This window comes from Misgurnus anguillicaudatus, chromosome 25 (assembly GCF_027580225.2).
Source record: "Misgurnus anguillicaudatus chromosome 25, ASM2758022v2, whole genome shotgun sequence".
Classification (NCBI taxonomy): domain Eukaryota; kingdom Metazoa; phylum Chordata; class Actinopteri; order Cypriniformes; family Cobitidae; genus Misgurnus; species Misgurnus anguillicaudatus.
Genome location: NC_073361.2, coordinates 31,008,961 through 31,026,031, shown reverse-complemented (window position 1 = coordinate 31,026,031; position 17,071 = coordinate 31,008,961). Strand labels below are relative to the sequence as shown.

The window sequence follows — 17,071 nt, the reverse complement described above, 5'->3', positions numbered from 1 at the left end:
CCAAATGTCTTTATTTATTCTTTACGCTATTCCATCATCTATGACTGTATTCGTGGCAAGAACCAGTTGATCCATATACATGTTAATCCATACACAGGTTAGGGGTGGGGCACTTTGTTTTCTCCAATTCACCTAACTTGCATGTTTTTGACCTGCGGGAAGAAACCGGAGTACCCGGAGTAAACCCACGCTGACAGGGAGAACATGCAAACTCCACACAGAAAGACCACCTGACCTAGCCAGGACTCAAACCAGGGACCTTTTGCTGTGAGGCAACAGTGCTATACTATTTATAGAGAAATATTGAGTGTCTTATCTTAAGATTAGTATAAATGCTTTATATGATATACTTTTAATGTGTTTTGTGGTTGAGGTTGTCTCTCTGTTGCTTGCACATGACAGTGTTTTTCCACAGGTAGGCCTGGAAGAGATACGTGTGACCTTGGTAAAAATAGTGAGACACTGTGTTTTACCATCAGTGGTTGTATTTATGTAGCAATCTTGAAGATTACAGAGATAGAGGTACAGCACAAATCAGCTTGTTATGAGAAGGAGTTTGGGGAAATTTTACTGAGGATTGGGCCTGAAGGCCTGAGTCTGCTGAGCCTTGTGACAGAACAGAGAGAGAGAAAGGGAGGGCTATTGGATCACTATATAATATACTGAAAAACTCAGAACGGTGTCATTTGGTCATTTGATCTTTGGTTTTTGTCATTGTCATTTTACCAATGCAGGTTTGCATCCTATGACCAGTATTTTGTTTTAAGCCGTCTTACACAATTCTTTAATAAAACACTTTAAAGAGAATTTTACATCTCAACTGTCTCTGATTCTCCTGAAGAAAATCCACAACATTACCTAAAGGATTATTAGGAACACCATACTAACACTGTGTTCGACCCCTTTTCGCCTTCCCCTACTGAAAAATCCAGCTAAGACCAGCATAAGCTGGTAGCTGGTTTTAGTTGGTTTAAGGTGGTTTACACTGGTCCTTCCAGCCTGACAAAGCTGGTTATGCTGGTGAGCCAGCTGGTCTTCCAGCCTGACCAGCTAAGTCCAGCTAGACCAGCTTAAAAAGCGACCAAAACACAGCTAGACCAGTTTGCTACACCAGCAAAACCAGCTTCCTACACCAGCAAAACCAGCTAAAACCAAGCTTATGCTGGTCTTAGCTGGATTTTTCAGTAGGGTCAGAACTGCCTTAATTCTACATGGCATTGATTCAACAATTCTTTAGAAATGTTGGTCCATATTGATATGATAGCATCTTGCAGTTGATGGAGATTTGTGGGATGCACATCCAGGGCACGAAGCCCAAAGATGCTCAATTGGGTTGAGATCTGGTGACTGTGGGGGCCATTTTAGTACAGTGAACTCATTGTCATGTTCAAGAAACTATTTTGAAATGATTCGAGCTTTGTGACATGGTGCATTATCCTGCTGGAAGTAGCCATCAGAGGATGAGTACATGGTGGTCATAAAGGGATGGACATGGTCAGAAACAATGCTTAGGTAGGCCGTGGCATTTAAACGATGCCCAAAGTGTGCCGAAAGTGTGCCAAGAAAACATTCCCCACACCTTTACACCACCACCACCAGCCTGCACAGTGGTAACAAGGCATGATGTCTCCATGTTCTCATTCTGTTTATGCCAAATTCTGACTCTGAATGTCTCAACAGAAATCGAGACTCATTAGACCAGGCATTTTTCCAGTCTTCAACTGTCCAATTTTGGTGAGCTCGTGCAAATTGTAGCCTCAAGGTTGTGCGTGTTGTGGCTTCACAAATGCTTTGCTGCACACCTCAGTTCTATTTCAGTCAAAGTCGTTCTTCTATCAGCTTGAATCAGTCGGCCCATTGACCTCTGACCTCTAGCATCAACAAGGCATTTTCGCCACAAACTGGATGTTTTTCCCTTTTCAGACCATTCTTTGTAAACCCTAGAAATGGTTACGCATGAAAATCCCAGTAACTGAGCAGATTGTGAAATATTCAGACTGGCCAGTCTGGCACCAACAACCATGCCACGCTCAAAATAGCTTAAATAACCTTTCTTTCCTATTCTGAAATTCAGTTTGGAGTTCATGAGATTGTCTCAACCAGGACCACAACCCTAAATGCATTGAAGCAACTGCCATGTGATTGGTTGATTAGATAAATGCATTAACGAGAAATTGAACAGGTGTTCCTAATAATCCTTTAGGTGAGTGCTTTACCAACACAGAACAGCCTTTCATCCTGACATGTATGTGTTATCACCTGAAGCAATGGAAGAAACTGATACAACACATACTCTGTTTTTCATGTGTAAACAATGAATGCATCAGGACACAGCTCATCACTTAACACCTGTCAGACAATAATCTCAATATAGATAAAAATTAAATACAAATACCTGGCTCTGTTGAGTAAATTGTGTATGTTAAAAACGTTTTCAAATGTGACATTCTGTACTTTTGTCTCATATTCACCTTTAATTTCTTGACTCCACAGCATAAATAGCTATTTTTGTCTTTATTGTCCCAATACTTATGTTACACCCTCAAGAATAAATGCTGTCACTGGGGCAAAAAGCACATTGTAAAAACATGCAGCATGTCATATATTTTACTTTAAATTAAAACATTTCAGTTAAACAACTTCAACTAGTTTTTATAAGTTATAGTTTTGTTTTTTACTCCTCGTTTCAAATGATTTTGTCATGAAGTCGTAAGTGTTCAGACTTCAGTTTTGTCATCATTGTGACCCAATTAAAAAAATCACACTGTATGATTTCTGATTCCTGATAGTGGGAAAAATGCTTTTGTCTGCTGGTACAGATTATTAGCCGATATATCTGTGCATCCCTACTAGAAACTGTTCAGTTTGACATAATACAATAAAATATTCCCCATGAATTGGGATGCATTACCTCGTGCATACTATTTTGGGCTGATATTATGCAAACTTGCATGCAATGAGATTTAGTAAACAGCCTGTGGGTGGTATCACAATTTTGACAACAACAACAACATGCTGTCCTCTAATGGTCTGTTTTCACTTTGTTTTTCTCTTTCAGGTAATCTGATATCTTGGAGAAGCAACAGTTTGATTTTACTGAATAAGTTAAAACTTAGAAATATATTTGTAGCTTTAGCTTTCTGAGTAAGAACACATTAAAGATATGCATATTTATATGCTAAAAGAAATACTCTACAACAATAATACGCTAACAATATCATAAACTGTATTTTAAATACTAGTAAAAGATTATAATGTGCAATGAATATCATGCATATACTGTATAATATCAAGTTAAAATCATTTCTATCAAGTCTGTATGTATCAGGTCAAAGCTTCAGGATTAGTAACAGAAGCACATAGCGTTTCAGTGAATCTAATACAGAGAAGTCATTCACAACACTCAAACACAGAGCTTTACACGCACGCACACACATACACACAAACACGCATGCATGCAAAAAACCGCACAGCTGGTTCAGACATACACCACAGACCACAAGATACTGACACACATACTGTATGCACCAGAGAACACGCAAATAAAGAGTGAAGATCATGTGTACACAACATTACAGTCATATTGTCAGGACAGAAATCTACAGAGCGACAGCAGGTAATAAGACATCAGCAAAGATTATTACAACACTCAAGTTTAAACCTACAGAAGAGAGAGATGGAGAGAAAGAGAGAAGAGAGAGAGACAGGACAAGAGTGCTTGTTTATTTTTTGTGGATATTTGTATGTGTGTGTCTGTGCATGTTGTACAGAACGGAGTGAGGTGAGACAGAATATCCACTGCACCGCTGTGTGACTGGATTCTTAATGGGAGGGGGAGAGAGAGAGAGAGAGAGAGAGAGAGAGAGAGAGAGAGAGAGAGAGAGAGAGAGACAGATAGAGATGTAGTGAGTTAGTGAGATAATCTCCTCTTGTAGAACCAGTTAAACCAGTGGTTTTAACAGATCCAGAAAATTCACCATCTACATCCCCAGCCAATCCCAGAGGGGATCCCAGTTTAAAAAGCTGCACATGTGTTTTTACTCTATCTATATACCATTATATCTATACTACCTGTTTAACAGGTTCCAGATTATGACACATTTCTCAAAATGTATAGAAAAATATTTTACATTTTTAAACTAAATCGTGCACTGTAAATCGTGATATTTTCCAAAATTCCTCACAGAACCTTCATGAATTGTTAACGAATCAAGAATTCATCTTCTTTATCTTTTTTCTTAATGCTTCATTAAGTACAAATGAATGCAATGAGGGAAGCAGTTAAATTACAGTACTGAACTTTTTACATTACACTTAACCCTGGGTTAACTACCACGAATCATTTTGAAAAATGATTAGCAGCTCTTTAAACCCTGCCTTATAAAAGCCTACTTCAGAAGTTGTTTGAATCCCAAATTGCAATGCCTAAGTTATACAATATGAATTACAAACCAGGGTAAATATAACATTAGGCATTTGCAGACGCTTATCCAAAGCGACAGGGCATTACAAGGTATACATTTTTTATCAGTATGTGTGTTCCCTGGGTTCAAACCCATTAATTTTTGCATTGCAAACGCTCTACATACTGAGCTATACAGGAGCATAAACAGTATGAAACAGGACAACCCATTATTTTAATGTTACAAATGACCCTCATTCATGGAAAGCCAGTACCATTCCAAAGACCACACATTGTAAACTACTGTAAAAATCAATAATATATATATATATATATATACATCCAAGTGTTTTAACAGCCTGAATTTTTATAGATTATTTACGGTGTTACTTTACCTATTAAAGATTATGGCCTGAAGATCCTGCATTATTTGTAGATCACAGCAAGCAAACCCTGACCAAGTGAATGACTACTGGATAATTTTTTTGGACAGGGATTAGATTAATCCAGGTCTAGACCTTGAATATGTATTGGGACATTTAAGTTGTTTTTTACAAACATACCATACAAAAAAATGTAACTGGTGTGCATTTAAAATAATAATAATAATAATAATAATAATGGCACTGATATATTTTAAGATATGTCAGTGCGAGTTGTTTTCAGTTAAGACAACTCGAACATGGATTTTAGTTATTTTATTTAACTATAAGCCCTGTCCTCGAAACTGACCCTATATGTTATGTTTGCTACTATTGAAGCATTAAAGATCATTCTGAATGCAGTATTAAAGCAAAATGGGCTTGTGTCAAACTTTCCTATCATATTTTTACCTTTACATTTATTCATGTAGCAGAGGTTTCATCCAAAGTGACCTATGAATGAGAGAGCATTCAAAAGTATTGTTTCTGTTGTGTTGGTAATACTGTTCAAGCAAAGGTTCATATGGCACAGATCCATTCTGTTGCATAAAGGTTCTTTGGTGCGGACAAAAGCAGGTGTGAAAGTAGTTTCTTTTAAGAATTATTGACTTAAAACATTCATCAGAGAACCAAAAATTTTTATTTTATGGCATTCCTGCAAAAAATTTGTTGGTAATCTATTATTAAGCATATGTTTTTTTTTTTAAGTAAATAACATAGACATTTAAACTGAAGGTCTCTTTTGGACCCCACTGTATTTCATTGCAACAAAGCCCCCCAGCACCCCTCCTACAACAACCCCTCTCCAGCTCGAGCACAGATCTTGCAGCTGCGCATCACGCAGACGACTCGATGATGCTATGGATGGATGAATGCATGGATGTATGGAAAAGTAGATCGCGGGTAATTGGTTACAGCAGGTGTGTTTTGTATAGATCTCTATAGCTGCTTGCAATATTCAGGACCGACGCTACGGATTTTACGTAAGATGCGCCGTTACGCTGGGTGCAGCATCCGTCCATCTGTACGGCCACGACGCGAATGAGCTGCATGCATGCCATCAACGAAAATGCGCGCATGAATTTTTTACAGCCTTGTATCGCGGTTAACCGAATAGCGATCGATATCCACAGTTCACGTCGATAGCGTCGTGTCTTTTCGTATTGCGGCGGTTTCATTTGTTCTGTATAAATTGAGCGTTATTCCGCGCGCCAGTGACGCGCTCTCGCGCTCCGGGTCTGTGGGAGAGACACAGCATCAATTGAAGAGCGCAAAACATCATCAGGAGATCCGTCGAAATAAGAGAAGGTATAAATTAGACTGCCGTTTAATTATATGCATGGTTTATGAGATTAGGTTTGGTTACAAATGCGTGTTGTGTGTTTGATTGGCATTGATTTGGTTTTTCCAAAGGTTGCCACATGGAAATGTATGATGCGGATTTGGATAATGCCATATAGACGCATGAGAGAAGAACGGTAAGACATCTCATTTAGCATTCCTTTCACGCAATTGCATGTATGAATTTATTTATTTATTTATTCCATTAGCTTATTTAACTGCTTTTATGTTTTAATCGATTTGGATGTTGTAATTACGCGTTATATCCTTTGGAGAAATCTCTGACATTTAGTTATGGAAATAACGCTTTGATTTGCATTTTTCTCGATCAAACCCGCGCCGTGTGCCATTTTGTTGCGCGTCTTCGTGTGTGTGTGTGTGTGTGTGTGTGTGTGTGTGTGTGTGTGTGTGTCAGGCCCTCACTTGTGTATTTCAAACGCGTACGACGGGCTCCGTTAAAAAGACGCCGCAGTCAGTAACGCATTTACATGCATGTGCACCGATTATCGGTCACATAAGACTATAAGACGCTCTGTATCTTTCAGTACATAATGGAGATTACAGACATACTGCGGCTTTTATTTGAAAATGATTGATTCACGGCCTGTACTATCGATTATAAAATAGATATTTCAATCTTTACATTCGGCTCGGGATTTTTTGGCCTGTGGTTGGGTTTTAACCGAGCCGTAGAGCAAATAGAGCGCCGCCACCCAACCGGATTCCGACACCGAGCATCTGCAAATCAATTTAGCGTTGTCATGGTTACAGTGAAGCTGCACCACCGCACCTGTGACACACACACACACACACACACACATACACGAGCGCGCGCGCAGACACACACATTGAGGATGCGCCTGCGTGTGATGTGCAAAGATGCAAAAGCTTTAATTTATAGTTTATATTTTTTGTAAAATTGTATTTTAAATTTTTGTATCTTTAAGACTATACACCCCCTTAGGCTCATTTAAAATAGCTGGCACATTTGTTTATGAATCGATGAAATGGAAATTCTATTAAGTGTATATCTGAAGAGTTTTGAATTTTGCCTTCTGGTGTGTTTTTAAGACCACACAAAAGCAGTTCAAGAAGGATTTAGTATGTAGGAAAAAGAAAAGTGTTTATGTTAATGAATAGGTCCACAGTTATGGAACCACAAGGCGTAAAAGCAACTTTACAAAATCAACATTAAAGTGAAAATGTATTAGCATGACAGTAAACAGCTTCACTTTGGCAGGCCTAGAGGTCACAGGTTTTGTTGCTGATCCACTTGTCATTACACCCTTAGCTGTATGAAATATGATAAGCTGTACATATATGCAGTTTTTGACCTCTCTCGTCCTTTCTCTCTCTCTCTCACCACCAGTGCTGACTCTCACTAAAGCCAATGCTGACTGTGACCATTCTGATGGAAAGCAGAAGATTCCCATAGCAGCATCCAGTGCTGTTAACAAACACGTGGATTTACACTTTGATGCCACAAGTTACCTGATTACCTGAAGTTAATAGTAAAAACAACATTTTCTTCTTTTGTGTGTTGTTATAGATAGCGCATGTTCACGTTTTCAAATTTTTCTGTTAAGTGAACGATAAAGTTTTAAGGTGTTTTTGGTGCTTCCTTTTTTAGGAAAGGGGCAGGACATGACCCAATTGCCATGCAGGCTGCTATGGTAACAGGCTTTTCCAGCCCCTCCCCCCTCATCTGGTTGGTCCAACTGTTATTGTGGCCAACCCTCCTTGGACCTAGATTGGCTGAGGCGAGTCCTAGCTGCCCTCCTCCCTGTAGCTGTTCGAATCAAGCCAGTCGAGTGATTTGTACCAGAAAAGGTTTAAATGAAGTTCCACAGAGTATCTCATTCAATACTCGATACCTCAACCTACAGGAGAACTCCATACAGGTGACAACATCTTCTGTATGCCATACAAGTCTATACTGTAAACTTGGATTTGTTATGATGTGCTGTACCAAAGAAATAAAAGAATGCTTGGAAAGCTCACTTTTTAACAGTTGGTTTTGTAATGCAAAGTTAAAAAAAAGGATTAACATGGTGATGTTCTTATTATCACACAAAATTAACCTCATGAAATTTAACCATGGTTTTACTACAGTCAAATAACCATGTTTACTATAGTTAAATCATGGTAACCAAAACATAGCCATGGTTTGTTACAAAAACTATGTATAAACCATGGTTAGGTAAGGGTAATAATATCTACTTTCAAAACAAAGATATAACACAGGCAAATTGTCTCTCTCTTTTCTGCAGGTGATCAAGTCGGACACCATTAAGCATCTAAGTCACCTGGAGATTTTGCAGTTGTCTAAGAACCAGATCCGTCAAATTGAGGTCGGAGCGTTTAATGGCCTTCCCAATCTCATCACCTTGGAGTTGTTTGACAACAGACTGCCACTGGTTCCATCACAGGCCTTCGAGTACTTGAGTAAGCTACGTGAACTCTGGCTGAGAAACAATCCCATAGAGACGCTCCCAGCGTACGCTTTCCACCGTGTGCCATCGCTGCGGCGATTAGATCTTGGCGAGCTGCGGAAACTAAGCTTCATCTCGGAGGTGGCATTCGATGGGCTGGAGAACCTACGTTTCCTGAATTTGGGCATGTGTGGGCTTAAGGATGTACCCAACTTGACACCCCTCGTGCGTCTAGAGGAACTGGAGCTATCAGGAAACCAGCTGGGCGTGGTACGGCCCGGATCATTCCAAGGCCTCGTTTCCTTGCGTAAACTGTGGCTCATGCACTCTCGGATTTCCGTCATCGAGCGGAACGCCTTTGACGATCTTAAGAACCTGGAGGAGCTCAACCTATCTCATAATTCTTTGCACTCGCTGCCCCACGACCTCTTCACCCCACTGCAGCAGTTGGAGCGTGTTCATCTGAACCACAACCCTTGGGTCTGCAATTGCGACGTTCTGTGGTTGAGCTGGTGGCTGAAAGAAACCGTACCCGATAACTCCACGTGTTGCGCACGTTGTCACGCGCCACCTGGCGCTAAGGGCAGATACATCGGAGATCTCGACCAGCGAGACTTCACCTGCTACGCACCCGTGATTGTGGAGCCGCCGACTGACCTGAACGTGACGGAGGGAATGGCCGCTGAGCTTAAATGCCGCACCGGGACATCGATGACTTCCGTTAACTGGCTGACCCCGAATGGTACCTTAATGACCCACGGTGCGTACAAGGTCCGAATCTCTGTCCTGCACGACGGAACCCTGAACTTCACCAACGTGACCATGCAAGACACAGGCCCATATACCTGTATGGTAACCAACTCTGCGGGCAATACCACCGCAACAGCCGTGTTGAACGTTTCTGCGCCCGATCCAGGCAATGGCTACAGCTACTTCACAACCGTGACAGTCGAAACCGTAGAGTCGGGGCAAGAGGGTCACGATTCGGCCCGGCAGTTTGTCACCGAGACCTTTATTAGTTTTCCGGGACCGACGGCCGCATCTGCTTCGCCGGGTCCAACCGGCTCCATGCTGTCCTCCCTGTCACCCCGAGCCACACGTGCACCCGATCACCCGTACACCGTCTCCATCACAGACGTCGCCAACTTGTCGGGTCTCGAGGACGTGATGAAGACGACCAAAATCATCATCGGCTGCTTTGTGGCCATCACCTTCATGGCCGCCGTGATGTTGGTCGTCTTCTACAAACTTCGCAAGCAACACCAGCTGCACAAACACCACGGCCCGGCACGTGCCATTGAGATCATTAACGTCGAAGATGAGATCGGATCTGGTGGTGGAGCTAGCGGCATCGCGGGTGGGGGCACCGTCCATGCGGGAGTAGGAACAGGCGGAGGTGGCCAGAGTCCGAGAATGCACGAACCCGAGATCATGACCCTGCCAAGTGTTGGGCAACCCGATCACCTGAACCACTATTACAAAGCTCATCACTTCAACAACAACATTCTGGGCTTGAACATGTCCTCTGGAATGCTTAACAACAAACCCAACCAATCCTCCCAGAATCAGGCTCCAACCATGAAAATTTGCGATGGCTCGACTTCACCCCCCCTGCCGATTCCCATTCCCATGGCGATGACGTTCCACGGAACTCTGAAAGGTCTCAGTCACGGTCCCAACATGCAGACTGAGCCACTATTGCTTTCCAACGGTTCCAAGGAGAGCGTTCAGGAGACGCAGATCTGATCGCGCACACACACACACAGAAAGGAAGGCAGACTGGTTTGTATGCCAGCGTGACTGTCAACGTCTCTGACATGATGGAAGTCCGTTTCTTTCCGACAGATTCTATGGAATATTCCATTCAATGAACAGAGAGACAGGCTTTTACAGACGAAGTGGACATGGCGCTACTGAGTACATACGTGCCAAAGCAAGCGTCTTTTTTGCAGTTCCTATGAGTTGTGTCCTCGTATAAAATATAGTCTATATTAAAGTAGTGTAATTACATAAATGTTGGTTTGCCACAGTCCAGCGACACAATCACACAGATGTACAGCAGCTTACAGACCTGTATACAAGCATACACACATTTACACTTCCTGGAGGTTCCATTATTCATCTTACGTTCCTCACTAGGTAGTGTACCTGTGTGTGTGCGCGCTTGTGTGTGTGGAAGAGACGGCATATGCTGAGACTAATCCGGAAATAAAGACTTAAACCGCTGTGATCCAGAACACATGCTTACATTTCCATCGCTTTATAACGCCATTTGGAATCTAGCACAAGTGAGAATCCATTCATAAGCTCATTATCTGAATTTCAGAAGACACCAGTTTCAGGGTGACATACGTTTTCATTGTACGATACCCAGAAAGGAGGCAGAGAAAAGGCCTTTCCATGTGAAGACATCTTTGTGTGCTGTTTTTTTACACTGTCATCAGCAGACGTACTATGGTACCCGCCGCCAGCAAGCAAGCTCTTGTGCATATGTAAGTTTGAGAGATATCGAGCGTTTGTTTCCTTGTTAGTGCCAAATGAAAGAGCGATGTGTAAGGGCTAATTCACTGGCATTGGGTGTTGATTTTGATGTGCAGGGTGTCACCGAACGTGTCTGGAAAAGAAATCCCATTCCTTGGCTTTCGTTATCTGACGTACTTTCAAATGAACGGTGTAGGGTGACACTTTCTGTATTGGGAATCAGTCATGTAGGCTCATTTGAATTTGAGTCAAGTCCAAGACCGGAGAGTTTTGAGTGCAGATAAGCTGAATCTGGATTTGGTCTTGACTAGGACTCGAATGAGCCGATCAGATTGGTGAACAGAGGATTGATTTGTGACGTTTGTCCTTGTGTTCCACTAAAAGATTTCTTTATTTGTGCAATGAATAAGGCCGGGAACGTGTATTAGGAAAGGTCCATTTTTAAGCTTTATCGAGGCTTTGAAATATCCTGGGATGTACAGCACAGAGTTTGTCCGAGCTGACCCAGACACACTTTCAAACATTTTAGATTTTTTAAAGGGAGAATCCTGAAAATGCTCAGATTTTTCTGAACAAAGATTTTGCAATATGACTTAATCTAATGTAAAGATTTTCAAGTACTATAAAGTTTATAGATTGAATCGGTGGTCTGTGGCGAAGGTTTAAGCATCAGGGTTATTTGTGGACCGATGGAGCCATACAACAACCAACTTCTAGAAGTCGCTGCTGACTACATAAAGCATTTTATTGATCAAGGTCTTCATCCTTGAATAGCTTTGAGTTGTGTATTAACAATGTGCAATGTGCCATTAATGGAGTCGAGTACACATGCGTGTATCATTGTTATTGCTGCATTAAACTTTATTCCTTTATTAATTTCCAATTCATCATTTTCTTTTTATCAGGATGATGTCGTTAAAACAGATTGATCCTTTTCTTTCCCTAAAAGGATGAATTACGATGGGAACCTTCATAAATCAAATTACACTAAACTTGACAAATTGGGCAATTTGTTTCTGGATTTAATCTAGTTCTCCGCTTCCTAATTAATCTTTTTCATTTAGGCAAACCTTCATACATACATCAGCAATCTGAGGACATTAACCCCGATATCAGTCAACCGGTCCCTCAAATGTCTGCCTGCTATTCTTCAAAATTAAATTATGGGATAAACTCTGCATTTTTTTTTCGTTTCTTTTATTGTTTCTCCCTACAGTACAAAAGATGATTGTGTTTGAATATCCAGCATGGTTGCTTAGCAACAGCATCATTGCCAGGAAATGCTCTTAAAAGCGTATTGTAGCATCTGACCGTCATCTGCTGATGGGGAACATAGGTAAATCATAATTACGTCAATATAAGGAACAGGTTAGTTAATGTGAGGAACCTGTGTGGGCTCCGTGTCCTCAACAGTAGAAAATCTAACCGAGAAAAACACGTTGAGATTTGAAAAGATGTAAGCTTATCTTACAAATGCAAAAAAATCACATGCAGTAAAACGCTGATATGTAGTTGTATGCCAGATTTGAACATTTGAGCCTATCGTGTGCAGTCAGATGATGCTGAAATGACAAAATATATCACGTCTGTGACCGTAGAGACAGGGACACGATTCGAAGAGTAAACCCAGATACCTCAGTTTCTAACATCCTTGCCGTTTTTCTTCAATTCTTTCTCTTGTTTCAATGAAAAGGTTTGATGTGTTGACATGTTTCTATTAAAAAAATCTAAAGCAAAAGACTAAGTTAATAATTGGTTTTGACTTTAAAGCTATCAGACATCATCTAAAATCCACATCGGTATTGATTTCATGGCTTTTTCTAATTGTTTCAAGTCAAATCTGATTCACAGACTGAAGCTTTAATCGACTAGTCATGTTTGAATCTTTATATATTTTATGAACGTGACGTCGAAGGCTAAAGTCATCAGGAGGTAAATGAATTTCTCTGCTTTCATTCGGCGGGATGTTTTTCTCTGTGTTTGTTTTTTCTTGCATTGGTTTATGAGAGTTCATTTCAAATTTGCCCGAATTTTTCTATTTCTGATTTGGTAAATACTTTGTGGTCGCTGTGTATTTGAGCAAGACGTCAGATCGTGTTATGGACTTTAACTCTTTATGTGGCGGGTCTCTGTTTCTTTCTTCATCTCATACTGACCCATGTGTTCATGTATTGCCATGTATATAATCTAAAGATGTAAATATTCTCTATTTTTTGACGTACCATTAGCAAAACACAGTTCTTCAGGATATGAGGCAGAATTTTTGGAAATATGCATTTCTCTTTCGGTCTCTTGATTGGTAAATCTCATTGAAACATGTCCAGGTCAGATTTCACATCAAAATCAAATAAAAAAGCCTTTTTAGGAACTTTTACATTGTGACATTGTCATGACAGCTAACCACATTTAAGTGCCAAATTTCCATTGATGTTATAATGAGAAGTTAAACTTGTTTTTTTTTATTTATATTTGTCTCAATTTTGATTCTTATTAAATGCCAATTACTGAAATACATAAAATATATTTTTTTAAAAATTCAAATCAACATAAAGATGACAAATAGTACAATAAAGCATACTTTATTTTATATATAATATTATTAAATTACACTAATAAGAAATGTCATGAAAATGATTTCACAATGCAAAATAAGGTTTATTTTTATTTTGACTTTGATGTTTAATGTCATCCGGACATGTTTGTGATAGGTTAATGCATACGGTATATATTTCTCTCTAACTGTATTCCCCAGCGGAGATCTCTCATCATCTCTTTTGCATCTAAAACTACAGTACTGCTCCTGTAATGGCTCTGTTTCATTTAGCTCTGTTCTTTATTTGTTTACTTATTTATTTGTACTGAATATTTTATGTTTCTTTAGTTTTGTTTTTATATGTTGATGCTGTGTAGGTCAGCTGTGGAGAGTAAGTCGACTGCCCATCAGTTCTGGGTCAAAGGTTGTGGCAAATGCTTAACTGTGCGTGTAAGCCTCTGCAGTACGCCATTCACTACACAGAGACCATCTTTACCAATAAACATGGACATTTTGGCTTTAGTATCCTGACTGTGTCTCTTATGTTGTAGGTGCTGTAAGCCATTTTTAATGTCTGACATGTACAGAAATAGCAGTGGGTGTGGACGACACGTTTGTAGCGAGTGAGAATTTAAATCGATACATTTTGTCTGGAATTTATTATACATTTATTATGTATTCGGAATGGCGCTTGTTTCTTTTGGAGGGTGGGGTTTAAGAAAGAGGGTGTGGCCTAATTCAGTGGCTGAAGTAAGCCTGGCATAGAATTGTTTACATTTAGTCAAATTATCCCCAAATTTAGTCCAACTTTTCTTTACCAACTTCCAGATACATTAATAAATAAAATTAATTTATAAATTAAAGCGCTTGTCAATGTTTAAACCCAAGAATCCTTTATATTTCCAAAAACCTACAGCAATCGGACAATCAAAAATGCATATGTCTGCTCAGACCCTGACGTGGCGCTAGGCACTTTTCTACGTCAAAGACAGTTTTTATAAATATAGACTTTGCCGTGGATTTTTGCGTATTTACGATCAAATCGCATTTTATAAATGAGGCCACTGGTGTTGCTTCAAGAACTTAGATCTTAGATAGTAACACTGGACTTCACGTGGCAGCACTGCACCAAAATAAAATGTGTAAAAAAATTTCTTCAAAAAAATGACATCAGTTGAAAGAACATTAACGTAACATTTTTGATGATGTATTCAGATTTAGTTCATCTAGTTCATAGTTTGAGGGTTTCCAAATACCAAATGAATGATAAAGGTTTTATGATGGCGTTCAAGCTGTGAATAATAGACCACACAAAACACTCTGTGGTCAGCACAAACCATATTTACCAGCCTTTATGTCCTGTGGTCTGGATGTTTTTTTTTTTCTTCAAGCTTGCAGTTACACTGTTACCCAACAGAAAAGACCGTGCAACATTAATGGCATAATGTTATTTGCCACAAAAAATGACCTATACGGCACAAAATACATTTACCTGCCAAAAATATATTTTAAATAGGTGCTAAATACGTTTTGCAGATAGTAATGCTCAATTGAATATATTTTTTTAATTTGGAAATACATTTTGTTTTCACCTTTATCAACATATATTTCAAAATGTATTTTAATGGCAAGCAAATACATTTCAAATTTTACATCCCATATGGCAAAAATGCCAAAATATATTTTAAATATATGCTAAATACAACTTAATTTTATAGAGTATATTTTAAGTGGAAGAGAGTATATTTTAAGTGGAAAATTACAGAGCCCCTAAGGTGACATTGGAGTAAAAAAATCTAAAGTTTAGTTTCATGTGCTCACGTGAAACTATCGCATGCTCACACGATATAAATATAAACGCAGTAGTTTCACGTGCGCATGTGAAAGTTTCACGTGAGCATGCGATAGTTTCATGTGCGCATGCGAAACTACAAACTACACTTTATTTAATTTTTGCTCCATGTCCCCTTAGGGGCTCTGTAGAAAATATATTTAATTTGACCTTTTTAAAATTCTTATATTTGCAGGTTTGTAACATAAACAAAGTTTTTCTTCCAATGCAATGTGAATATATTTCCTTGGACTGAAATATATGGAGCACTAAATATATATTTTAATGCTTTAAACTGTATTTATTTTTATCAGCGAAAGATATTTTTTGTGAACATTCCAAAATATATTTCAGCAAATATATTATTTGGACATTTTGTATATTTTGAAATATATAAAAAATATATTTGTTGCCATATGTTATTCGTTTGTTTACTTTATATAGACGGTTTCATCAGTAACAACATAAACAAATGGCTTTCGTGAAAGAAACGTTAATTCCGGTAAACTTCGCAAAATATCAATAACACAGAGTCCTTTTATATTAGATTATTTCTGATAACAAGCAAAATAAACAACAACTAGATTACCTTAGTTGATATATCATACAGCGTATCACACTGAGCTAACTACTAAAATACTACAATGTTAACTACTGCTAAACTTCCCATCAAATAGCAGTAATCCATGATCGCCATCTCCTCTCCCACCAAAAACCAAAACATTTGTTATTTTCTTGAGGTATTTGTTCCAGAGCTTAGTTTAGACACTAGCCAGACCGTTAAACAAACAGAGACCATAAGTTAAGTTCCACCCAGACGCGTAACCACGTCAACGCACGTGGGTCCGATGAAACCGTCTATAACCATCAATGGTTACATAAAGGCTTATAATACAAATGTGTATATTATTAGTCAAAAAATTTGACCATGGACCACAAAACCAATCATATGTAGCAAGGGTATATTTGTAGCAATAGCCAACAATATATTGTATGGGTCAATATCATTGATTTTTTGCCAAAAATAATTAGGTTATTAAGTAAAGATCACGTTCCATGAAGTTATTTTTATAAATTTCATACCGTAGCTATATATACTTTTTTTTAAAATCATTTTTAATATGTGTTGCTAAGGACTTTCTCAATATTTATATTTTTTGCACCCTCAGATTCCAGACTTTCAACAGTTGTATCTCACCAAATATTGTCATATCCTAACAAACCATACATCAATGGAAAGATTATTTATTCATATGAGTCTCAATTAATGTTTATTTTTATTTTAATGTATATCAACAACCATGTATATCAGTGATCCTGTCTTTAAAATCCAGACTAAAGTCTCATAATCTAATGATGATGAGATTATGATCATAAAATCATACAATTTTGACATGACCTTAGTCTCGCAATATTAAAGATTTCAAGATTATATTATATTCTGTATATATATATATTTAACATTATGTAAGGTGAATTTATGTAGAAAACTGTAAAATACAAATGACTTCAGATGGATTTTCACAGACAGTGTGTTCACAGGATTACTGTGTTATAAAATTGCGTATCTAATGTACACTTTTTGATTGTACTACTCATAAGATTCCTTGAAGACTTCAATACTCCTAA

The 17,071-nt window shown here is 38.8% G+C and overlaps 2 protein-coding genes across 3 annotated transcripts in view; both read left to right on the top strand.

Annotated features, from left to right (window-relative positions):
- Positions 1-17,071, top strand: part of LOC129425815 (immunoglobulin kappa light chain-like) — a 688,217-nt gene that overhangs the window by 606,442 nt on the left and 64,704 nt on the right. The gene's annotated exons all lie outside the window — the stretch shown is intronic.
- On the top strand, positions 5,599-14,133 carry lrrc4bb (leucine rich repeat containing 4Bb). 2 transcript variants are annotated; one of them, XM_055181386.2, is made up of 5 exons: positions 5,599-6,132; positions 6,238-6,302; positions 7,535-7,669; positions 7,796-8,066; positions 8,436-14,133. In XM_055181386.2, the coding sequence occupies exons 4-5, from the start codon at positions 7,824-7,826 to the stop codon at positions 10,341-10,343; spliced, it is 2,151 nt and encodes a 716-aa protein (XP_055037361.2). In that variant the 5' UTR covers positions 5,599-6,132; positions 6,238-6,302; positions 7,535-7,669; positions 7,796-7,823; the 3' UTR covers positions 10,344-14,133. The 2 variants fall into 2 exon arrangements, with proteins under 2 accessions (XP_055037361.2, XP_055037360.2); XM_055181385.2 differs by having other exon boundaries at positions 7,535-7,676.

What these genes read in the sequence shown, in the direction of transcription:
- lrrc4bb (XM_055181386.2), top strand. Translation starts at nt 7,824, where the DNA reads ATGCAGGCTGCTATGGTAACAGGCTTTTCCAGCCCCTCCCCCCTCATC. An exon ending in TACAGGAGAACTCCATACAG is followed by an intron (nt 8,067 to 8,435) that starts GTGACAACATCT and finishes TCTTTTCTGCAG; the next exon opens with GTGATCAAGTCGGACACCAT.